This window comes from Convolutriloba macropyga, chromosome 6, assembly GCF_964194025.1.
Source record: "Convolutriloba macropyga chromosome 6, txConMacr16.3, whole genome shotgun sequence".
In the NCBI taxonomy this organism is placed as follows: domain Eukaryota; kingdom Metazoa; phylum Xenacoelomorpha; order Acoela; family Convolutidae; genus Convolutriloba; species Convolutriloba macropyga.
The window spans coordinates 5094900-5119877 of NC_134473.1; the positions used below are offsets into that span (position 1 = coordinate 5094900).

General features: G+C 34.8%; 2 protein-coding genes across 3 annotated transcripts in view; both read left to right on the forward strand.

The window, feature by feature from the left end:
* Positions 1–23985, forward strand: LOC142340708 (uncharacterized). The gene is made up of 2 exons (XM_075391407.1): positions 1–1428; positions 23356–23985. Exons 1-2 carry the CDS (start codon positions 1284–1286, stop codon positions 23517–23519), a joined length of 309 nt encoding a protein of 102 aa, XP_075247522.1. The 5' UTR covers positions 1–1283; the 3' UTR covers positions 23520–23985.
* Positions 1–24978, forward strand: part of LOC142341447 (uncharacterized) — a 545892-nt gene that overhangs the window by 139540 nt on the left and 381374 nt on the right. The window lies entirely within an intron of this gene.

Below are 24978 nucleotides of genomic sequence, written 5' to 3' on the forward strand. Positions count from 1 at the left end.
GAATTTCATATTGCATCTTATCTGAAATTTTCTTTTCTCTCTCGCCGCAAAAATTTCTCGTAGCACATCATATAAGTTTTTTTCGGCGTATGTGTATAATCACGTTTGTTATTTGCTGGTGAAATTGAACAAAAGGTAGATGAAAGAAAAAGAAAGAAAGAAAACATTTCAGTAGACAAAAATCAACCTGCGAAATAAACAAATTTATCTCTACTGGATATTTGTTAATTTTCTTGGCAGACTTTTGGGGGAATTTTTTCGTGCGTGTCCTCCTCTGATCGCGTGTGAAAACATTAACCACTACATTCGATATATTACTCTCTGATACTTATTTTACTTGTAAATCCCCCCCCCCCCCGCTGTGTTAGCGCTGGTAGCTTCTTATAGCGGCTAGACAAAAAATCGAAGTATTTCTTTCCTTATATTCCAACGGAGGGATAAAATCGTGGAAAAAGCTGAAGAGAGACGGGCTTAAATTTTACCCGAGAGCGTAGCAGGTATTTTTATAGTAAGTTGTTGTTATTATGAATCACCCTGCTGAACAGAATTGACCAATCACAGCTTCCCAAATTCCCCCCAAATGTTACCGGGAAATTATTTCACGTTTGGTTCTTTTCTCCACATTTGTGTTGTGTACTAAAGCTAGTTAATAAACCCCCGCACTTACAAATTTTCCTCAAATTTGCTTTCTAGTTACAACAGTTCGTGCTTTTACTGCAAAATTGTTCAATTTCAGCTCTCCTGCTGTTCTATAATTTCTCAAATTTCTATAATTATTTGACAATTCGAAAGTATAAACACATTTTAACACCGAAACGAGCCGACATAAAACACAAATTTGCTGCCACAAATCGAAACTGTTTTTGACATAAAATAAGTTGCCTTTACGCCTGCGCCTTTAGCCTTTGGTGCTTTTATTTTCTTTTTGATATTAAAAAACAACAATTTGTTTGTTTGTTTGTTTGACTGAGAACACAAATTTTGCCGGCTATTTTTCAACATCACCATACGGTAAATTCGTTATTATTTGGTCGGCCATTTAGAGCCAAAAAACTTGTTCAAATTATCAAAAGATTGCTACAAATACTTTGGTCGTGAGTTTGAGTTTGGCAAAATAAACAAATTTAATTAATTATTACTAAACAGCTTTTTAGAGCTCCAACACATTCAATTAACGTTTTATTCTGCTGCAAGTTTTCAGCCACACGAGAGCAAAACTTGCTAATTCTGGTTATAATAACCTGGTTATAATAAAGTAATAATACATTGAGATATATAGAATTATGGGTTGTGCCGGATCTAAATCTGCAGCTGGTGTTGAGGAACCCAAAGCAGCTGCAGCCGAGACCACCCCCGAAGAGGCCCAGGCTAGCCCAGAGACACAAGAAGCTGCTGCCGACACCAAACCGGCCGAGAACGGAACAGCAGGTCAGCCAGACAGATTCGCAACTGAGATCCCAGAGATCTGCCTACCCCCCCCCCCCCTCACCTTCCTAGCTTAGTGAGAATATAAATTTTACGACCCGAGGCGAACGTGCTAACTTTTTTTAGATAGTGAGGTGCTATATAGCAAAACGGATCTTTTCCGTTTGCTCCCCCCCCCCCCCATCCTTCCCCCTATCCCCCGAAGATTTCGCAAATCCCTTGTCAACATAACGTCGCAGATTATAGTTAGGATGTGAAAGTTTGGCATTCCTATGTGACGTTCTGCAGCTTCGAGCGAACGGGGGGGGGGGGGGGGGGGTTGCTTAGAATTACACGCCGCACACGGTTGGTATCTCGGATAGAACGCTTGCATTATTCCAATGCCCCCCCCCCCATCAATTATCAATTTTCCTCCTCCAGCTCCCTCCATCCTCAAACTAATAAAAACAATAAATAATTCAGAGTAAACATTTGGGGTCTTTCCCATTAAACCCCCCCCCCCAATCTTAGTGGCCAGATAACCTATAGCCAACCCCCCCCCCCCCCAATCATGGTAATTATACCATAATGGGGGAGGGGGCTGTAATTTCATGGGGGGCTATAACGGGAAAGACCCAACACTTGTTGGATCTTTTCCGTTTGTGCCCCCCAGGTTAGTGGGCGCATATTATTTGCACCCCCAGTCACACGTGCCATATTTTTACATAATCATTTACCACGTAATGGCACGTGCTCTGTAACGGGGGGGGGGGGGCGCATAACGTACTGAGGGGGGGGGGCACAACCGGATATCGATCCCATTTGTATATATCTGTTCCATAGATACCGTCCATACTCCATTTGTTAGTACGATTATACGATTAAACTAGAAAAATCACATACCCCCCCCCAAGCAGATAGAACACAAGCCACACCAAGCATTACATAGTGAGTCATTTTGTGATAGTATAGCACGTGCACTTGGGTGGTGAAAATAAAACCCACCACGAAGCTGGGGGGGGGGGGTGCACATTCGGAAAGGATCCGATCCCTAAATGAGATCCAAATTCGAATCCTTGCTTGAGATCAACGAATTCGCGGATCTAATCTGTTTCCCTCCCCCTCCCCTCCTCTCGCATCGTGTTTTCTACTACTCCCACATACAGATTATGTGTTGCTACATAGCATATTACTATGATAAAAATATAGCGCGTGCGACTTGGGGTGTAAACGTTTTATGCCTACTAATCGGAGGGGGGGGGGGCAAAATATATGCAAGAATTCAACATTAAGACCTAAACATTGAGCCAGAATACAGAATAAACAGAAAAATTGGGAGAAAAAATAATTTTTTCAGCTACTTAGTAAAATTAAATGCAAACTAAATACGGACGTTCCTTACGGATATTCCTAGAATATCATTGTCAATATTTTAAGAAATATTTTACACAAATAAAACGATTAAATCTTTCCAGTGCAAAAGATCGTTTGGAAAGGCACGTAACGGCAAAAAAGACAGTTTTTATGATAACATGTGAGATTTTTGAAAATTTCAAAAATAGTATGATTTTGGTATGAACAGAATGTTGAATCGCAAAAAACTTGATATAGTATGATTCAGTAATGCGTATCGAGATTTGTTCTTGGGATATACTGGTTCAGTAAATTTTTACTGCGATTATACTCCGGGTTGGTATATTGATTAAAATGGCTATTCCAAATATTGCGAGGCTATGCAGAAGCTACTAAAATAGCAAAACGGGTATCTCTTACGGTCACATGAAATCAGTTTTTTTTAAAAAGAAAAGCTATCACCCATTTGCTATCTCACCAAAAGCTTCAGTTCCCAAATTTTCCAAAAAATACAACCCCAGGGGGCATGAGTTCATATTCCCTTGCCGCGTAAAAACTCTGTTTTCTACGAAAAAAAGTGTTATACTCAGAAGAGTGCGTTTTGTTAATAAGCACAATAAGCTTTTCGACATCATTCCGTTAGCCGCAAAAAGCAAAAACAGCTGCAATTGTTCAAGTAAAAAAGGGCTCTAGTACGATTTCTTTCTCTCAAGATCCTAAACATGAATTTTAATTTGTTCTGAGTACTAGTTATGATATTAATAAACAAAAACTTGTTATTTTTGACCTTGTTCGCATAAATCTATCTAACTGTAATATATTCAGACAATTAAGTGTTTCTCTCCCTCGCTCTCATCTGATGAATTTTTTAACACGTTCACAGACTGTTTGTTTCTCAATAAAAATTCAACGCAATGAAATTGCGTTCTTGATTCATATATCGAGAAAAAGGGTAAATAAGATTGGTAATCGGAACTCTAGTTAGCTAAAACCTTAGTTAAGAAAACTTGATAACACAGAAAAGAAGGATAAAAAACATAGGCAATCATTTCAATGCGTTGCCGTGGTATTTGGCATAAAAACATCAACATTAGAACAATTTTGCATCATCTTTGCATATGTTTCCAAAAAACAGATGATTAAAAACTTTGCAAAATAGGTTTTTTGTTCGACGATTTCTTATTGCTTCCAAAAGACACACAGAACTTAAAAAAATATAGTTCAAATATATAGTTGCAAAATAAATCACGTTATATACATCGTTTGCTTAATCCATGAACAAAGATTGACACCTTGTCGATGTTGGCTTAGAAAATTTGTAGATATATCGAGAACTTGTTCAGAACTTCTGCTAATCAAGTCAAAAGCATCTAAGAGACAATATCATAGCTCTTTTTAGGGAGTTGACCAAATATAAAGACGATTTCAAAATTCCGATTGACGACATTTTTATACGTTCATAAACCAAACAATCTGCAGCTCGTTTTATTTCCAATTAAAGTCAACTCGTTTTCGCAGAAATTTTTTTACAGTCAAAACCTGCATAATTGAGACTTCGAGAGACTAACACTGAACAATAACTTCACAAAATTTTTTTGTTTGCTATTCTGTCAAAACACAGATTGTCGAGCAAAACTAAAAAAGTTACACAAAATGTAAACAAATTTAGGTTAAGACATTGTTGAGTATATTACCCGCTCTATTTCGAATATTACTTTTGGTTGAATAACACGATAAACTGTCATTTACACGGTTATGCGAGAAATTATTCTGACACAAATTTTGTCCACCCTCTTTTGATGTAGCATAGATGGACGATTACTCCCATAATCCCAAATAAACATTAAACTATCGCCGGTTGGTTCTGCTATTGACCCAACGGCTAGAAATGGTTTATCTGTATAGATGAATTGGTTTTTTCTCTTTTTTTATTTCGAGTGGCTGAATCGGCCGTTTATTTACAATGAAATTTATATCCAAAAAAACCATAACAAAACTGTACAATAAAAGAGGATTCTAAATAATCTGCTGCTTGGATAACTAATATCAAGTTAACCTTGGAGTATTATGAATTTAATTTTTCAGAGAATTGTACTAATCTGTGCCAGTTTTGGAAACTTGTTTTTAGGTTTTGTTGAAATAACAGAACAAAATTCATTCTTAATTATAATCAAGAAAAGAATTTTGCTCTTCTATTTCAACATGAAGTGGCACTGTAAAGCCTGAAAGAATTTATCAGATTCTTTAGTAATAGTCTGCCATTACCAAAGAATCTGATAAGTTTGTTCAGCCTTTACCGTGCAACTTCATTCTGTATTGTTGACTTGTTTATGCTTTGATATTTTAATATATTTTTTTAAAAAAGTGTGATTTTTAATAGCTATTCCAATTTCCGTTTTTAAAGCCTACAAAAATCGTTTCAGGTTATGCGTGAAAAACTGATGCTGGTTCTTTGACTTTTTTCTGCAATTTTGGTTTTTTGTTTACGATATGTGCAACCTTTGATTGCGTGAATATGGTGGGGAACGGACCCCTTCCTATCGACAGAAGTATACATTTAAATTTGCTAAGAAGTGTTTTTCTCTTCTTTAAGATCTGGTATGGCTAAACGGAGTCCCCTTTTTTCAATCAAAATTTCTCAGCGAGACAATATGGTCTTTTTGATTCAAAGTTGAGCATGTAACAATTTTCTCTTTAGAGAAAGCTGTTTAAGAACGTTGTTTTTTCACGAAATCAAGATTAATTAAAAAGTAATTTCAGTTAAATCTGATAGCGATAGCTTCATTTGCAATTTTGTGATTAATTTATTGGGCTATTTGAAATATATTTAAATGAAATTCAACCACATACTTACCAAAAATGTGATTGAAACGCTTGATTGATTATTGAACAGAAAGAAAAATACATAAATGGCAAGAAATTTTGGTTTGACCTCCATTTTGGAGATTTTTTTTCTTGATAGTGTTGTCTCCAGTAAATCGTTTTATTTTGTTGTTTGTTTGATGGAGGACCTCGAAACGAAAGTTTTTTCTCCTACTTTTCTCCTCAACATTTAGTATTTTGCTTGAAAAGCTTCAGGATTTGCAGTGCATTGAATGAATTAAATCAATTCGTAGTTTTTATCATTGATTAATATTTTGCCAAAATTGACTCAAATTTTAAAATTAAAATACGCTACTATAGATCTGCAGCGATGACATTCCGGACTTATTATAAAAAACGATTTTTATTATTACATCAGTTATCATTGTGAAAAGTCAAACCTGCTAATTAATGAAAAAAACCGCTAGATGATGCGCTCTATTTGATCACCATAATTAGTTAGTTGAGAGCTGAAGTCAAATAATAGCTAGAGTTGACTCAAAAACAGTTCTTTGTCTATTACATATTTCAACTGACTTTAAAATACACCATTTTCTTAGCTTTTAGGACACTAATGTATGAGTTCATTCAGTCAACAATGTATAAAATTTCACCGATTTTTTTTGAAATGTTTTCACTATGAGGTTCTCTTTCTGACGTGGAGAGGATTTTCACTTGAAGTTTTTCCGCGTGAAAAATTTTTTCACCAAAAAAATTGTTTGAAAATTCCTAATTTGTCTCAGCTGTACGGGTTATGAAATACAAGTACGTGTGCTTGCATTTGTTCGAGGTATTTTTTCAGTATATCCTGTTTTTTCAGCACTATTATTTCCATTTTATCGCTAATCTTTTTAAACCGATCCCTTGAATCTCTGTTTTCTCAAAGTGGACTTTTTCTTTGATTGGTGCATGGAGATATTTAGGGTCCGGGTACCAAATTTTGAGATTAACATCCAAAATTAGAAATACACGGGCTTTGAAGACGGCTTTTTGGGTGCGAAAAGTCAGGAACAAGTTAAGATGGGTAAGAGGCTACAGTAAAAAAATATTAGCGATTAAATAGAGCCGGGTGAAAAGAAATAGAACCATTTTTTTTTTAAATTTTTATGTGAGAAACGAACGGACCAATAGTTAGCAAAAGTGAGCAACGTTATTTCAAATTTTGTTAATATCCGCCAGCGCGGTTCAATTTTATCTTAAAAGTTGTCTTCAAAACAGCAAAAGATATTTTCGGGATAAAATTTTAAAAAGGCTGTAGAATATTGTCAACAATTGTTTACAAAAAGGCACGAAAACCCGAAAAAAGCGATTTGCAAATTTTGCAAAATTTTTAAAAAAAGCTTTGGAAGCTGTACTGAACGTACAAGTTTCCACGCTTGTCCATATAAACGTGTAAACATGCAAGAAACTTCCTAAGGTATATCGGTTGTTCATTTTCCAAGTTGAAATTTTTTGGAAATTGTTTTTCAACTAAATTAAGTCAATTGTTCACTATTTGAACCATTTTTTTTTTCGTTTTCGGTTCCTCGATTTTGATGTTTTTCGTAATACAAGTTGTATGGCTTAATTCGCCGAGAAGGTGAACGGAACCAAAAAATTGAAAATCAAAAATGTTGCTGTCCATTTTATAAACATGAAATTTACATTAAAAGAGTTTAAGAGTTTTCCGAAATGATTACAGAGTTTATAGTCGCCACTATTTGAAACATTAGAACGCAGTTTTACAAACAACATTACTGTCAATCTAATTTTTCGTATACAAGTTTTGAATTCAAACTTAGGCTTTATCAAGTCTCAATTCTGTGACTTTTTCGAACATGAGTTTCCATTTTCGAAAGAAGACAAGTAAGCGCAGGTCCGCCGCAAATTTGACTGAAATTTAAAGTTGTTCAGACCTCTGTAATCGTGTAAGCATGAAACACTGCTTTGCTGTTGTTATTGTCGTTAGCCTGTTAATTGATTACAGCATTGGTAACCCGCCGCAGCGAATCACACAGATCCCGGGACTTCAAACCCACAAATCAACTTGACAATTCTTTGATCTTTCATTCTGTCTGCAACCTTCACCCCTTGTAGTCACCAATTACCCCCTCTACCACCCCCCCCCCAACAAGTGCGTTGTTAGACGTGAACTGAATACCTCTCTTTTGGAATGGGTAAATTTAGCCCGAAGGGGGAATTGTCTACGCATGAACGAGCATGAATAAAACAATGTGACAACAATCACAAGATTTAAAGAAAACCCGTTCCAGATTTTACTGTCTCTGAAATTTGAATTTGAAAAATGTATCATTATGCCGATGTGGCAGTTAGCCTAAAAAATCTATGACGGCAAAACGAACTCGATGCTAAATTTGCAAGAATGAATATGCAATCTTTCAAGATTTTTTTCGTGAGATGCTGCAAAATGAACATCACATTGCAAGAATGTTGCAGGACTTTTTCAACTTGAGAGAATAATTTAATGCTTGTTTTGCAAAGATGACTTTTCGCTGATGATTTTTGAATCATAATAAGAAACAAAACTATCAAATGACTCAATATCAGTCTTCTTAAATGCGTTAATTTTAATGTTAATGGTCATCAATTGCTATGTTTTGGCCCAAATTTTTTCTGAAAAATTGCAAGATATTGAAATGTGGTGAGCGGTGTTTGAACATCATGTCGTTTTTTTTATTATTTTCTGGAAAAAAGCATAACTTTCTGGCTGTCAGATCTAAAATTGGAAATTTTAAATCATGAAAATCTACCGCTTGAGCGCCGCATTAACCTTCTTTGATTGTAACTTTTTATGAAACGGCGTTTCCAAAGCTATTATTGTTAGGAAAAATTCTATTCGAAAACATTTTTGCTTTCCATATACGATGTTACTTTTCAAAAGGGAGATTTTTGAGGAAACTTCTGCAGCTAATTAATGTTAGGGAAGTTCATGCATAATTTAGAATCTTTTATAGTTTTTATAGACAGCTTGCATATAAAATTAGAAAGCACTTTATTCGTTGAGATGTTTTGAATTAGCAATGTTCACAGTTTTATGTTCACAGCATTCATGGCACACAATTATGCTCCTTATGGAATCAAAAAATTTCGGTCTTTTTTCAAGTTCAAACTCAAGTTCATTAGAACCAAAACGCATATACCTTTGATTTCAAAAAAAGGCTGACCTTTTATTTCTTAACGTTGCGCATCAAAATTGCTCAGCTTGAAAACGGAACAAACAAAATTATCAACTTTCCTGGCTGGACCTGTGTCCAAAAAATCAATAATTTGATTTTCAAAAAAAAAATTGTTAATACGAAAGCAAAGCTTTCATTTTTACAGTTTGTCCCCTAACCCCTAACCTCCTCGTCCTCCCTCCCCTGAATACCCCACAGAGCTCTCAGACAGCAACCCAACCCCTCGTGTGTAGATTTTACAGAATCGAGTTCGTAGTTCGCATGTGACGCAAAACAAATATTGGAAAATAAATAAAGAAAAGTCAAAGTTTATTGTTTGCATATTTTGTCCTCGTTATCCAAAACTTCCACCCTTGGTTTCCTTATTCCTGGTCCACTTTTCCATTCCATGGGAAAACTTTAAATAGCTCCTTTTGTGAGTAGTTGAAGTAGGTTTTGGGGTCGATTAATTCTCTGCACTTATTTACTAAAATAAATAAATTCGCTCTTAGTTATAACAAACATGAATTTTCAGACTTTCACTATCTTGAGTTCATGTGCAGACACAATGATTCCATGTATTCAAGTGAATAAACTGGTTCAACTTTAAAAATTCTCAAACTTTTCTTCTTAAACAAGTTTTCAAGCAGAAACGAACTTGAATTTTTTTTATCAAAACCGCCGAGGTGTGGAAACTTGAAAAATTTGAGATATCGTCCCAGTTTTTGGCGTAGGCTGGGGGGGGGGGGGGGGGTGTGGGGGGGGGTTGGGGTTGGACGGAAAGGTTGACGGGAAGCAGGTTTTGAGGGATCCTTGGGATATCCTGGGCAGAGATAAAAAAAATTATTTCAAGCATCTTTGCTTTTTAATTATAGATCGAAAACGTGATGTAAAACAAACACTACACTCTTTATTAACTTCAAGTTTTAAACAGAAGCAAACGGGTATTTTGAATAAACAGAAAGTGAAACTGCAGAATTTGAAAAAAAATGAGAAACCCAAAAACTAATTTTTTTCAAAAATTTCTGCGAAATGAGATATCGGCTGTTTGGAAGGAAAGTTGTTCACGTGGTGAGTTAACACGTAGGGGTGTGATTGCAAGTGTAGCATGTTTTAATCTAAATAGCCCCAAACCCTATTCCAGACAGAACAAGGAAAGACGACCAGCAAGTTTTCATTGTCTGGTGTTCAGACCAAAATTTCCAGTAAAAAGTCTGGTATCGTCTAGAAGATTTCTCATGTTGCCGAATCGAACCGACCTGTTTCAATTAGCCGAAGATGATAAAACATACTTTTTAATAATCAAATCAAAGTAAAATTAATTTATTTTCAATAACATTGAAAAATTTCCAGTAATTAGTTTTTTTTAGAAAAAAATACCAGTTTAATTTAAATTTTTGTATTAAGTCTGCCAGGTTTTTCCAGGGTTTTATTATAACCATATCCTATACAGACTTATATTATTAATTTTACTTTCTTAAGCATTAGGTTATTTTGACTTGTTCTTTAATCCCCTACCAAAAATGACAGGAAATCTACGGATAAAACCAGAGCGTAAAACCTTCAGAACGAACTTCATTTTATCAGTAGTCAGAATACCGGTTATAACATAAAGACATAACTCACAATTTTGGGCTCGTAAAGCTGTGGGTTAAATTTACTGATTTGTCGCTATGTATGGAAACGCTTCTTCCATTTTCTGTGGGTATCAACTTGCCCAGAATAAACTTGAAGTATAAACGCGCACTTAACGCCGCGGGCAGCAGGGTCCTGCGCGGGCTATAAAAGTTTATAAAGTGGAAGTTTTATAAATAATCTTACACTATTAAGCAAAATTTTCGCAAACCTAGTGAGGTCTGGGCCGAGTTTGTTAACATGGTTCCTAAAACTTTCATTATTATTCAGAACCCTTCGATTTATTTATGGTGATAGGACTCTTCTTATGACCATGAAAATCTTGAATGGGAACGTTGTTTCTATAAACACCACCCGGAGACATGCAATTATAAAGGGGGGTAGACCTTGGGATTCTTGTGAAGAGGTCTTTCGAAATTTTAAGTTGTACCGGACCGTGCAAATTTCCTCGAAATAATGGTTCACTAGAATTGAAAACAAGAAAGCATGTCGTACATATATTTCCTGGTAAAAAAAGAAACTTACGCTTGTTCTCTAAAATTTCACTAAAGACTTAATGATTTGAGCTTAGCCATCATAAAAATTAATCAAGTAGAAATTGCGAGTGAGTCGATGAAAATATTTTAATAAGTAGTTTTTTTTAAATCTATAAAAAGTAAATTGAAATTTTTGTAGCCATAAGAAAAGGTTTGGATAACGATTTACATTTTTGATCACTTTTGGTCCCTAAATTACTAGTATAAATGTGGAATTCCTACTTTAAATCATTGACTTTATGAATTGACATGACATTGAAACTTGAAACTTCAGGTGGTTAATTAGTTTGCAGAGTTTAGGAGCTAATCTTGAGCAAATTGACTATGTAAACAAAAGAGAGACCAGCTACGCAAAGTGATTAAGTTGTCAGAAATAATTAAAACAAGACTCAGAGGTCAGTGAACTAAAGGAACTAAGTTTGATTACAGTATAAAAAAAGAATGGACGAGCTTGGGAAAAGCAATGATATTTATTTATGAATTCTCCCCAAACCCCAAATTTAAACCCCTAAAAGCCCTTTTTGTAATGATAGAAAATGACTATAAATTCTCTATAAGCAGCTACAGGTCTGAGTTTACTGTCTAGTGTTTTTAGGAAAGGTTTATTAGGTATGTTAACTAGAAATAATAACTGTATTGGAGAGGGAAAAAACAACAATTGTGCTCAGACGGATTTGAGGGTCAATTTTTCTGCATTTTTTTGAAAAAGTATATTTTTTGCCCCTAATGATTACCCATTTCAAAGAAAATAAAAATCAAGGAAAGACAGATAAAAAATTTGCAACTGCTTTTATTGTGCGAAAAATAAAGCGTTTTTTATGGTAAAAATTGCACTTACCAATTGTTTTTTTTGCGAATTGTCGGACTAAGGACTTTTAATGAATAAGATCTAAAACTTTTATGGTGTAATTAAAAACGTGTTTGGCTTCTAGGTACAACAACTAAACGGGTTTGGTCCCATTACAAACTTAAGCAGAACAGAATGGTGGTTGAAGGGACATGCATAAAGAAGTGAAAAGGAAAAGAAAGTGAATTAAAAAAATGTCAACTTTTCTTTATTGCAATTGTTTTTTTTTGGTTCTTAGCCCGGTATTCCTTACTTGGTGAACAGGATTGAGTATCATTTCAGAACCAATTTTTCATTTGCAGGAGAAATTTAGTATAGATCATGGGAGTTAACGCAATTAATTGTTGGAGTTCTTATATTCAAATTTTGTCAGTCAGGTCGGATTCATTAGAAAAAACTTGGGATGATCAACGGGTCTAAATGAAACCTCAGCTAGGAAACAGTAAACGTCAAAAATTTTTTCTAATTATACAGTGGAGATAGTCAAAATTAATATACAGGTGAAATAAGAAGTAGTGGACAATCAGAAAAGCAAAACTTAAAAAGCAAAAAAAATCAGAAAAGCAAAAAAAAAGATAGGAGTTTTGGGTGGAAGTTACGAGTTATGAAGTGGGTTTGATGCTTGAGAGAGGACTAAATATTGCTTTCAAGTCTTCTCCAGAATAGACTGATAAGCGCAAAAGAGCTCAAAGTTTGTTTGGAAGAATTTTGGAAGAGAAAAACTAATTTGTTGAAAATATAAGCGTCCATAATTTTGCGACACTCCGGCGAGTCTTGGAGACCTTACTTCCTCAAGTTCAATCAACCTCAAAATTCAACTGGTGACGCTTTGGACAATTGCATACGCAATGAGAACAAAAGGCTTTTTCTGGTTCCTGAAACCGTTCGTTTTGGCATTTAAAACAATAAAAAAAAGAGGCGACAACTGATTTTTTTGTGCTTCTATGAAAAAAAATAGAAAACACTTTTACAGAAGTCAAAAAATCTACCAAAAAACATTTTCAAACGTGAAGAACGCAAATTAGTTATCATTCTATTTCAAAGTTTTGATGCTGAAGAATATTACACAAAGAAAATGGCAAAAAAATCTAATTTTCCTTGATTTTTCCAGTTTTGTGATGATAAGAAGAACAGTTAAAGATTGACAAAAAACAAACGTTGCTAGGTCCCCATGGGAACAAAAGTATTCATAGGCTGGATCAGACAAGTATCAGTAGCAGGGAAAGGATGGAACAGAATGCATGTACTTTTATAAGAACTGTTGAACATGAAACATAACTTTTGTTGGATGCTGAAAATAGCAAACCAAGTAAACCACGGAAATCCGGTCGGCCATCTCGAGCAAACATTTACTTAAGATAAACTACAGCTTGTGACCAACCCTCTACGCCTTTTAATACACTTATACGTTAGGTCAAACTGTTCTAAAAGGAACGACAAGTTACGTTTTGCTGATAAAAACTGATAAGATTGAGCACCCTTAAGCACAAGAAAAACAATCAGACGAGAGAGAACGAGTCTGAGAGACAGACTTAAGAGGCTGAAGAACAGCGGTTCGTCAGTCACTATTAAGAGAGAGAAAACTCAAGTGGAGCAATTGGCTCTCAGAGTGACAAAATAGTAGTTGTTTAGTGAGTTCTTTGCGAAAAAAGAGTTTCGCAGTTGCAGTGAGTGAAACTGCAAAGTTATACGGATTTGATGGTTGCAAAGATTTTAAGATTCTGGCCAGTAACATAGATACTGGGAGGCGGAACTTATTTTAGTTATTTGAGATACTAAGTAATGCGTCGGAATTGTGGATAATTGCGGAGAGAGTGATTGAATTGGTTTGATTCAGCGTGAACCATTAATTATTTTTGATAGAAAAGTTCCTTTTGATTGTTGAATTTATTCAATTAACTGCCATTCGCTATAACAATACTTGTTGCTGGTATAAAATATTTTGATTATTAATTCAATTATCCAGAGTGAAGTTTTCAAGCAGCCGAGACAGCAACATTTTTTTGGGGACAACACAGAACACTCCCTAGAAGAGGAACTACCAAGTTTTTCGGAATTTTGATAGGGTTTTGGGCGCTAGTCAGTCTCCAGCTAGAAGCCGTCTAACGACAAAAATTCAAAATTCTACAATAAATAACTTCTAAAACCTTGTGCTCGTTTATCTAATGGAAATCTATTTTGAATACCTTAAGAATAATTAATGGAGCTTAGTCACAAGTAGTTAGCCTCTGAGTTTCATTTAAGATGCAGGTTATGGAAAGGTTTCAAAAAATCCAGATTTTGTCATTTTTGATGTCTTGTTTTCAATGCTGGATAAACTGAAGGCAGAAAATAAAATATAAAACTTACTTTGCTATCCGAAGAAAAAAACTGTCCTCTTGACTAATTGTTAGATTTCGTTTTTGAGATTTTACTGTCTTTAGATTTTAGTGCTCAGCTGAATTAAAATATAGTGTTGAAATAGATTTGGTTGACTTTTTAAATGATTTTTTTATGAGGCTTCGCTATTATTTTACTTGAATTAGTGCTGCTAGAATAGCATTTTTATCTTATTTCTAAATAATTTGAAATTGAATTGCAGGAGGTTACCTAGAATTTGCTGTTGATAGCATCCCTGAAACAGAAGCAGCACACTTAATTATTGAATCAGTCTACCGGTATTCAGTTATTTGAGATCGACTTTTTGTTAAACTTTTGAGTTTTATTTGGTTGTTTTTGCACACCTAACGTCTGTAAATACACCTGTTTTCAAATTTCGTTTTTATTGAAAGAAATCAGAAACAAGATTTTAAGTAGATAAAATTTTTATCATTAACAGTTTGGTTTTTAACCGTGAATTCTCAATACTTTAATTTCAAAAACTAACAGATCTTTCACCAGAACAAACGTCCTATCACTTCATTTTTTCTTTAATTTTGGAAACCTGATTTTCGGCAGGATCTTTGATCTCAAGAAAACTCCTTCTTCTTAAAAAATTGCTCAACCAGCATTGAGATCTACAAAAATAACATGTTCAAATCTTGCAAGATATTTGTTTCTTGTGCAGCTTATCATATCCTGAAAAATAGCCAGCTGGTTTCGCATAGAGCGCGTAATAGACAATATTGATAGACAGTTTACGTAACATATAGCTGTATTATTGGATTATTAACGTAAGTTTCAGTATAAATGGCCAGTTTTTTCCGTAGTACTGCTGTATTATTTATGTTGACAACAATTGAGCTAATCTGTAAAATAACACTGAATTTTAAGTGAAGAGCGCAATAAAGCAGCTCAGTCTTAGGGCAATTTTACGTTGATAACAGGTTTTATTGCCAGACAGTTGACGTACATTTCTGTTTTTAGAAGAGCTATATTAACGCGTTTAAAAAATTTAAAAGCACACCTGTAAATAAAGCACATTAGCCTGCTGATTTCGACACTTATTATTAATCGTTTCGCCCGGTTTTCAGTTTAGTTTCAATCTATTAATAACTCTCTCTGTCGAAGAGCAGTAGCCCAGTTTTATTTTAAACTCTTTTATGACCTCAACTTTAAAAGAGGTTCTTTAAAAGACTTGCAGACTTTTCATTTTCCGGAAACTAACATAATTTTTTCACACTCCGAGTCATCAAAGTTTTGAAAAACTGCGCTCAAAATTTTGGAGGGAATTTGAGCTTCTATTTTTTTTACAAAGGTCAGCCATCATTTTTCAACTATTATCAAACTGTCATTTGAAATCTGCTTTTCCTTTATTTGATCTGTCGGTATCAATTGTTTGCATTCACAATGCGGTTATTATTTCATCTATCTTTCCATAAAACAAAATGATATGGCGCTTAGAATAAAAGCACTCTCGTTTCCTTTTTTGTTTTGGATATTCATTGCTCCTATCAAATTGTATCGTCTCCAATACACAGACGAACTTATAATTGGGGTTGATCAGGGGGGGGGGGGGGGGTCGGGCAGGTATGTTATATTTTAGGGGGAGGTTTATGACTTAATTATTCATAAGGTCGCGCATCGCTAGTTTCTCATTTTTAAAATCCCCCTACAAAACTGCCTTGAAACAGCGCTCATAATTTTTATTGATAGTCCCCATGGAAAACGTCGTGAAAAAGCTGAATAAATAAAAAATATTTACACAATGAGCTTTCTATTCAGCTTTCTTTTCAGTCGATGCGAAACATTAAATGTAGTTTGGGGGAATTATGAAATGCTAGTATTGACATATGCCAACTAAAATATGTGTGTATTAGTACTGCCATTTAGTTTTCAGAATGTCTTGTTTTTTATTCGTATTGATTCGAATTTTGTCACATAATTCTATAGCATTACAATTCCAAATAACAGAAATGATCAATTCATAGACGCTGAAATTGGAAATGGCAAAACCAAACCATCAAATAAGTCACGGAAAAAATTTCCTTTGATCAGCCAGACGGATGAAAATCGCTTTTGAAAATGGATTTTCAAACAATCTGAGCGTTTTTAGTCTACGCAAAGTTGAGCAGATAAGTTTTAAGCCCACGGTCACTTTTGAAATCAATTTTGAAAAAAAATCCGATAATAGTAATTTTGGCTCGTAGTTTAATGAAAAAAAACGTATCATTACAAGCGTCGATTTGCTACAGGGGTTTTTTGGATTTTCAAACCAAAGTTCGGGATTCCGCTTACGAAAAAAAAATAATTGTAAGTGAATTCCTAATGAGCCCCCAGAGCACAAAAATTGAATATTAAAAACTCCAAATTTACAATTTCATACTAGTAATTTACGGAATTCACTTACTGAACGCATAATTTTTCATAGATTTCACTTCGTTGCTAATTTTTCACACGAATGTTAGCGTACTTTTGAACAGTACTTACTGGCATCTGAAATGTGCCGATTCGACCCGCGGGTAAGGTTATATTATCAGATGACGTGGCGCTCTAATTGATTTCAATAAACTGATTCAGAAATTCAGAATTTCACTGATAGAAAAATGTTATTTTCCCCTCGCACAATTTTTTTGCCATATTGTCGGGAAAATTTTCTAAAAATCTGCCGTAGTCATAGAAACTGTTTTGAATACAAAATTCTAGCAAGAAACGATTCTCAGTGAAATTTATTGGCAAGGCAGTGGCTAGACGTTCATTGGCAATGGAACTAGTATCTATAAAAATCCGAATTAGCGTTTCATAGAACTGAATTTTTTATTCTCTTGTCAAAACCAAGCCTAAAATAGAGAAAGTGAACGTTAGGACGTTTTGGAGATAGTTTTCTTCGGCTATTTTTTGGTCACGCAAATTTCGAAAATTTTTGCACGTAAATCAGAACCAAATACACTATGGAACCAAAAAACTACGAACAGCATAATTTCTACTTTTAATGCATGACTCGTTCTTCATAAGCATGAATTGCGCCAAGTTGTGAAAAAACGCGCGGCATTTAGAAATTTTGAGAGAATTTTTTTTCTCTATTCTCCGTTTTGATGGTTAAGCCAATTTATTCTTTCAACAGTTGCCAGTCTGATTTTCATAGACGGAAGTATAAAAACAGCTCAACTTAATTCAAGATCCAATACACAGTATGCATACAAACGTTATTTGGAGAATGCAGTTTTTACTGACGAGACTAAAGTGAGCATATCCAACGATGCAATTATTCAAATTTTATGGAGATAAGGGGAAAGATTTCTTGAAAAAAGATAAATAAAAAATTTTAATTCGGACAGGTAATCACGGAAAAAGCTTTTTAGGTGTCAAAGCAGGCTAAGTGATAAAAAGTGTAAAAGCAGAATACTCTGTTTAAGAAAATCGGATTTTGAAGACCTTTATGCTCCTGTGAATGCAGCAAAAATCGTCAAAAAACTTTTCAAGAAAAATGGAAGGTACTGGTGTGGTAGGCATATAGTCCAGATTTGACTCCAATTGTTATTTTATGGACAATTTTGATGCAGCGATTACGACAACAGATTTTTTGTGAGAAAATTTAGAAGAGAAGGTGTTAGAAATTGGGAACGAAATTGCCGCAGATGTCGTTAGAAACGTGAACGAAAGCTATAGAAACCGTTTGCTACACGCTACACGAGCTATATGATCCCCCTACAAAACTGCCTTGAAACAGCGCTCATAATTTTTATTGATAGTCGCCATGGAAAACGTCGTGAAAAAGCTGAATAAATAAAAAAAATTTACACAATGAGCTTTCTATTCAGTTTTCTTTTCAGTCGATGCGAAACATTAAATGTAGTTTGGGGGAATTATGAAATGCTAGTATTGACATATGCCAACTAAAATATGTGTGTAATAGTACTGCCATTTAGATTTCAGAATGTCTTGTTTTTATTCGTATTGATTCGAATTTTATCACATAATTCTATACCACCACAATTCCAAATAAATGATCAAATTGCAAATTGTAAACCAAAGCCTCAAATAAAACGAAGAAAAAAATTTGCTTTGATCAGCTCAGCGGATGAATATTTCTTTTGAAAATGGATTTTCGAACAATCTGAGTGTTTGTAGTCTAAAATAATTTGAGCACATAAATTTTAAATCCACGGTCACAATTTTGAAAAAAATTCGATAATAGTAATTTTGGCTCGTGGTTTAATGAAAAAAAAAGATAACGTATCATTAAAGCGTCGAATTGAGTTCAATAAATTGATTCAGAAATTCAGAATTTCACTGATAGAGAAATGTTTTTTTTCCCCCTGAAAAATTTTTAAAATTCTGCCGTAGCCATAGAAAGTGTGTTGTATACAAAATTCTAGCAAGAAACGATTCTCTGTGAAATTTCCTAAATATCGACTTCATTTATTGGCAAGGCAGTGGTCAGAAGTTCAATGGCAATAAAATTAATGCCTATAAAAATCCGAATTATCGTTTTACAGAACTTAAATTTTTTACTCTCTTGTCAAAACCAAGGCTAAAATGAAAAAAGTGAATGTTATGACGTTTTGGACATCGTTTTTTGCTATTTTTTTGTCACGCAAATTTCGCAACTTTTTTACACGTAAATCAGAACTAAATACAGTATGGCACCAAAAAGCTAAGAGCAGCATAATTTCTACTTTTAATGCATGACTCGTGCTTCATAGGCATGAATTGCGCCAAGCCGTGAAAAAATGTGTGACATTTAGAAGTTTTGAGAGAATTATTTTTCTGATTTTCTCTGTTTTGATGGTTAAGCCAATTTATTCTTTCACCATTTGCCAGTCTGATTTTCATAGACGAAAGTACAAAAACAGCTCAACTTAATTCAAGATTTAATGCACAGTATGCATACAAACGTTATTTGAAGGATGCAGTTTTTACTGATGAGACTAAAGTGAGCATATCCAACGATGCAATTGTTCGAATTTTTCGAAGATAAGAGGCAAGATTTCTTGAAAAAAAGATACACAAAAAATTTGTATTCGGACAGGCAATCACTTATATGGACGGTAGAAGCTTTTTAGGTGTCAAAACAGGCTAAACATTTCCAGCGATTTTAGAAGTTGTGAATACTTACAAAAAAATCTGATTTTCAAGACCTTAATGTTCCTGTGAATACATCAAAAGTTGTCGAAATTTTTTTTTCAAAGGAAGTGGAAGGTACTGGTATGGTAGGCAAATAACCGAGATTTGACTCCAATTGTTATTTTATGGACAATATTGATGCAGCGATTACGAAAAAAGACAGTTTTGGAGAAAATTTGGAAGAGAAAGTGTTAGAAATTGGGAACGAAATTGCTGTAGATGGTGTTAGAAACTTGTACGAAAGCTATAGAAACCGTCTGCTAGACGCTACATGAGCTAAATGATGTAGTGACGGGTTATTAGAGACGGGTTTTATACTCAAAATACTTCATTTGATGTTTAAATTGCTTTAAAAAAATTTTCAGGTGTACGTAGCTTTTTGGTACCATAGTGTATAAAAAAGTGTCAGCAATAATTTTGATCGAAAAGTGTTGTTTGTTGCTATTTTGAAAAATGGCGTTTTATATTTTGAGTGTATATGTTCAAGTTGATTGCCTTTTTAGTTTTCTTTTAATTTACTATTACACTATTTTTAATTTAGAAGATATAGCATGGAAAGAGAAAAATTGTGGCCTATCTATGATGAAACCATACATGTTCTCAGATATGGTTTCTAAAAACGCGCCACTCTGGCTGTTGCTGTTATTTTTTCAAAAGCTTTTGACGTTCAAAGAAATTATAGGACAATTTTGAAAAATTGCCCCTTCTGGATGTCAATTTTTTTACCTTTCTTTGCTGCTTTTTCAAGCGCAAGTCTTCAACAAACGCAGTTAATGATATACTAGGTGAAGGCACATGCGCTAAAATGTTAGGTCACAAGCTGACTAGATAATAAAGTTTGTTGTTTTTGACAATCAGATTCAAATTCATTTCAGTTGGAATGGAGTTTGTCAATTTTTCAGTTCAAAATGCCTGAGCCTAATTCCGGCTGGAATTTTGTTTTGTGGCGGACAGTCCAAAAATTATGAAATTTGTGCAATTTCCGATTATAGCCCGAACCCTGGATTGCATAAATTGTAAATGCTATTTTGGAGGAGGAAAACCTATAATTGTGAGAGCTTAGTATTAAATTACAGTTCAAATCGAAACTCGAATACGTTGCAACGAATTTATGCGAAATGCAATACCGTGACATACTAAAATGGCGCGATAAGAAAGAATCGCTATCAAGGTAAAGTTGACATTTAAGCCTGGGACAAGACATAACAATCCCAAGCACCAAATTTACCAATAAACCAAATTGCCCAAAGCTTAATTCCTCCTAAGACATTCTTGATCCCAAAATTACATAACCAAAAGCAATTCCGCCGCGCTGTTAATTATTGACTATTTTTACAACATACCCTCAATTTGTGTAGAACCCATTGCTTCGTAAAACGCATATACCTTTGCCAATAAATTACGATGAACCCCTTACCAACCCCCCCCCCCCCAGCCCTCCCCTTTGGCCCTCTATAACTCCACTCGGAAAAGAATTGAAGTGAAATTGAATTAGCCCTCTTTTTTATGCATTTTCTGTTGTCTGTAATTTATGCCCTTTGTTGAGAAGGGTGGCTCATTTACAACCCACGCAAAAGGCAGAAAGCCACGCGCAAGTATTACCATGACTCATGAATAAAATAATACCACCCTTAATTTCACTTTTATTTTCTGGCAGCGGCAACCCCCCCCCCCCACCATTTTGGTCCCTCCAGAGTTAAAAACTGGACCAAATCTTGAGGGATAAGTTCTTGATATACAAGTGGTATCGACATTTATGGCTCTATCTATCTTTTTTTCTCTATTTCTCTCTCTCTCTCTCTTTCTCTCTCTCTCTCTCTCTCTCTCTCTCTCTCTCTCTCTCTCTCTATCTATCTATCTATCTATCTCTTTTGGTTCTCTTTTTCTTTTTTCCACTGCCATTTCATTAATTTCTGTTTGATTTGGGGGGATTGATAAACTGGAGAAAAGGAAATAGCCAAATTTGAGATTGCCTCCTGCCTTCCCAGTTACAAAATAGCACACACGCATTTCATCAGGAAAAATATGCTTAGCTTTGTCAGCGACGGAGAGATACTGGCTCGAAATTAACAGGCATCGGCTAAGCTGGACTCCTTTTTTTTCTACATGTATTTGCCGGTTTTATTCAGTTCGGATGTCTGGCAAAATTCTGGTTAAGCTTCACGCTTTTTCCCCGTTTTTCCCGTGATACCTCAAAGAAACTTCAATTTTTCCTCGTTAATCCCAAAAATGCCACATCAACCTGGGGGCTGAGGATGTGCCCTTTGAACAATTTCAAATCATAGATAATAAAAACCACTCAAGGAGAAATAAGTTCGTTTTGAGCGGGGCGCATTTTTATACCCAATTTGTTGGCAATTTCGGCCCAATTTTGGGGAACTTGAAATTGGGTAGGCTATAAAAGGACTTACAGAAACATGGCTCTGGGTTATACGCAAGTGTATTAGTATGTAAAATAGAAAAAAAAGCTATAAAGGTATCTTCGCTCAATTAGAGAATGTCAAATTAATTAAGACGAGACCCATTTTTCACTTTTTGATCATGCTTGAGTTCCACTAAGCCATAATTAATTGTTCTGTGCTCTAGGTGCCCATGCATACTAATGAGGTTGAGGAAGTGGGAATTTGGGAAAAAATATTCCGGCGGGGAATGAAGTTCAAAGAGGCTGGAGAGACGCTAGGGGGGGGGGGGGGTACACGGCTACTCTGGACTTTTCACACCCTCTATTGAATAAAAATTTTCCGCTGGAAAGAAATGCTGAATGAAGGCTTTCAAAGTTATGCTTACGTGTGATAGCTCAGGGAACTTTCGATTTTTGATTTTAAATATCAAAACATAGAATTTGCAAATTTAAAATTTTTTTCCCTGGTAAAATTTGATCCCGGATTATGCGTTCAAAATTTTTCGTATGGGTATAAAAGGAAAAAACGAATATTTTTAAGGACAAATTTGGTCAATTTTTGAAAAATTGCATCATTTTGAACGAACATCAGCACATATTCGACCATCACAATTTTGAATGTTATTCCATCTTAATTCATTTTCGATCCATTAATGAAAAAAAGTTTTCTTTTCAATCCTTGTTTTTTTCGGCGTGGAAGGCAAACTTAGTAGCTTCGTATAGGTTGCTACAAGGTAAATTTTCCCTGTTTAAAAAGAACAAAAAAACGTGAATTTAATATCTTGAGCAGGAAATGGAAAAGGCGGGGCTTGAAATTCGCTCCCACCAACATGGCCCAATTTTTTTCATCCCATTAAATATTTCGCCCATAAAAGCGGCGCCCGGATCAAAAGTATTATTTATTTGTCCAGAATTTGTTCACGTGGGGATAGAAATTTGAGATGATACTCGGCCGGATATTAGCATTACATTTCCACAGCTTTGGGAATTATTTCTGCACCCTGGCCCATTTAGACGAACATAAAATGGCAAACGGGCCGTGGCCGGGCGCCGGGTAATTTGATTGTATTAACTGCGAGACGATAGATTTATTGATTTGAACCGTTATGCTGATTGTAAAATTACCATATTTTCCCCCATTTTCAAAACAACTATTTTCGTCTGTTTCTCAACAAATATTTCGCATTACTTCAATTATGATGTAACTGTTTGTTTTTCATGTTTTTTGGTCATCCTAAATAAAACTTGATAAACATCTTTTTAAAATTGTGTTTCAATGACATACTATGCATATATCGCGAACTGAAAATGGGGTCATTGTTTGTTTATTTATCTTGAAGTTATGAACTTTTAAAACTTCATTTTCCTTTTATCTTTGAAAAAAAGGATGTAATACAATGATACCATGTAACTATCCCTTTATGTACAAAGGTAATCTAAAGTTTAAATAATTCAAAATTCAATTCAGGATGTTAGTTTTTTCAAAACACCTGCGCTTTGATTTTTTCCTCATTTTGCAAAGTTACGTTTCATAATTTTGTTCTCGATAGCAATTCGATAAGATTATTTCGTTTTCAAATCTATTTTGCCAAACAATTTTTCAAGTTAATTAAAGTTTAATGTTTATATTATTTGCTTTAATGTTTAAAATTTAAAAATTGCGGTTCTGTGTTTTAGGCGGGGCAGAATCTCCTGTAGAAAACGGAGCGGCTGAGACGGGAACCGAACCGGCGCCTGCTGAATCAACTGAAGAACCTGCAGCTGCAGCAGCAGAATCAGCAGAATCAGCGGAAGCTGCACCAGCTGCAGACTCGGAAGCACCGGCAGCTGACGCTGAATAAGTAGTCACAAAAATAACGGTTTCTTGGTTCTTGCTACTGTAATCGAATTGTGTTTTAATCGATTTGAAGTGGCGTGATTAAAAATAAGTCTATTTTTGTGGCATTATGAATGTGAAATTGCAGCTCATTTTAAGTGTCTTGAAGGTTTATCAAATCTTATATTTCGTTCTATGTTTATAAATCTCTGAATTTGATTAACAAAATCAAAATGGTTGTTAATTGTACGGAACTTATAAATGGTGCAAAATTTTTGATAATTTTGTGATGTAAAATTGCTCTTTTGCTGTGTAATAACCTGTATAAGTTCGAGTTAATTAGTTATTGACGTCTACTCCGATTCAAAAGAGCAATTTTGATGAAGTTATTGAATGATAAATGTTAATTTCCAAATTGGTTCGCGATAAATTGATTCTGGATTTTGTAATGAAGCATGCAATCGAAATAATATCAATTCATTTGGTCACGTTTTGAAATAACTATTGAGCAGATGTTGAAAGATTCAGGTAATAATTATACAAAGTGAAATTTCGACCAAGCCAAGCGACTTCTGATTAGGCTCAGTTCATCTGTAAAATCTCTGGAAGTTGTGACCTCAAAATTTTATAATAGAATAGTCCGGACGACCTCAAAAACGCATGATGGTCCGGTCGAAGGCGAATTCCAGCGCAAGTGCGTCTAATCAGAGACAATTCTAAACACAAAATATAGTTCCTCCTCCCCACTAAAGTGGGGGTCGGAACAACAAGTCTGATCAGAAATATTTTCATCTGCATTTGATTCAGAGTCAATAGGGCTTTTTCAAGAAGGTCGTTTGGTTTAAAAAAAACCCACAGAAAAAAAACCAACTTAATTTTTCATAAGAAAAAACCCCCCACGGAAATAAACCCCCACTTGACTATCAACGAGCTGCGCATTTGGCGTGCTTGGCCATGCCTTGCGATTGATTGCCATGCTTTAGCGGCCAGTGGGACTTGATATGAAACTATCACAACCGAACAAATAATCACGACCAAAATTCAAGTTTAAAATGGGGGTTTCTTTCAGTGGAGAATTTGTTTTCTAAAATCAAAACTGTTTGTTAACTATTTGATCTACCAAGAACCATTAGAACAGAATCGTTGTGATCAGAAACTCTATAGGAAGAAGGTATTAGCTATGATCGGAACCAAGAGGTCCAAAAGATAACAAAAGCATCGTTTACCAGTAGGCTTAAACTGAAAAAGATATTTTTATCGCTAATCTGCCCAATATCATAGCTCTGCAGCAAAATTCTTGCATCAATATGGGAAAATCTTTGCACGTCAAATTGTGAAATTTTTTAGTTCAACTTGTTCTGAAATAATTATTTCCCTATTTTTTCGAAAAAAGGGTGATTTTTACGCTAGCCCCAATTTTTTTGTTTGGACAATTTTGACTTTTTTGAGGGCATCCCGGGCTAGCTTGTTTGGTATCAATTTGA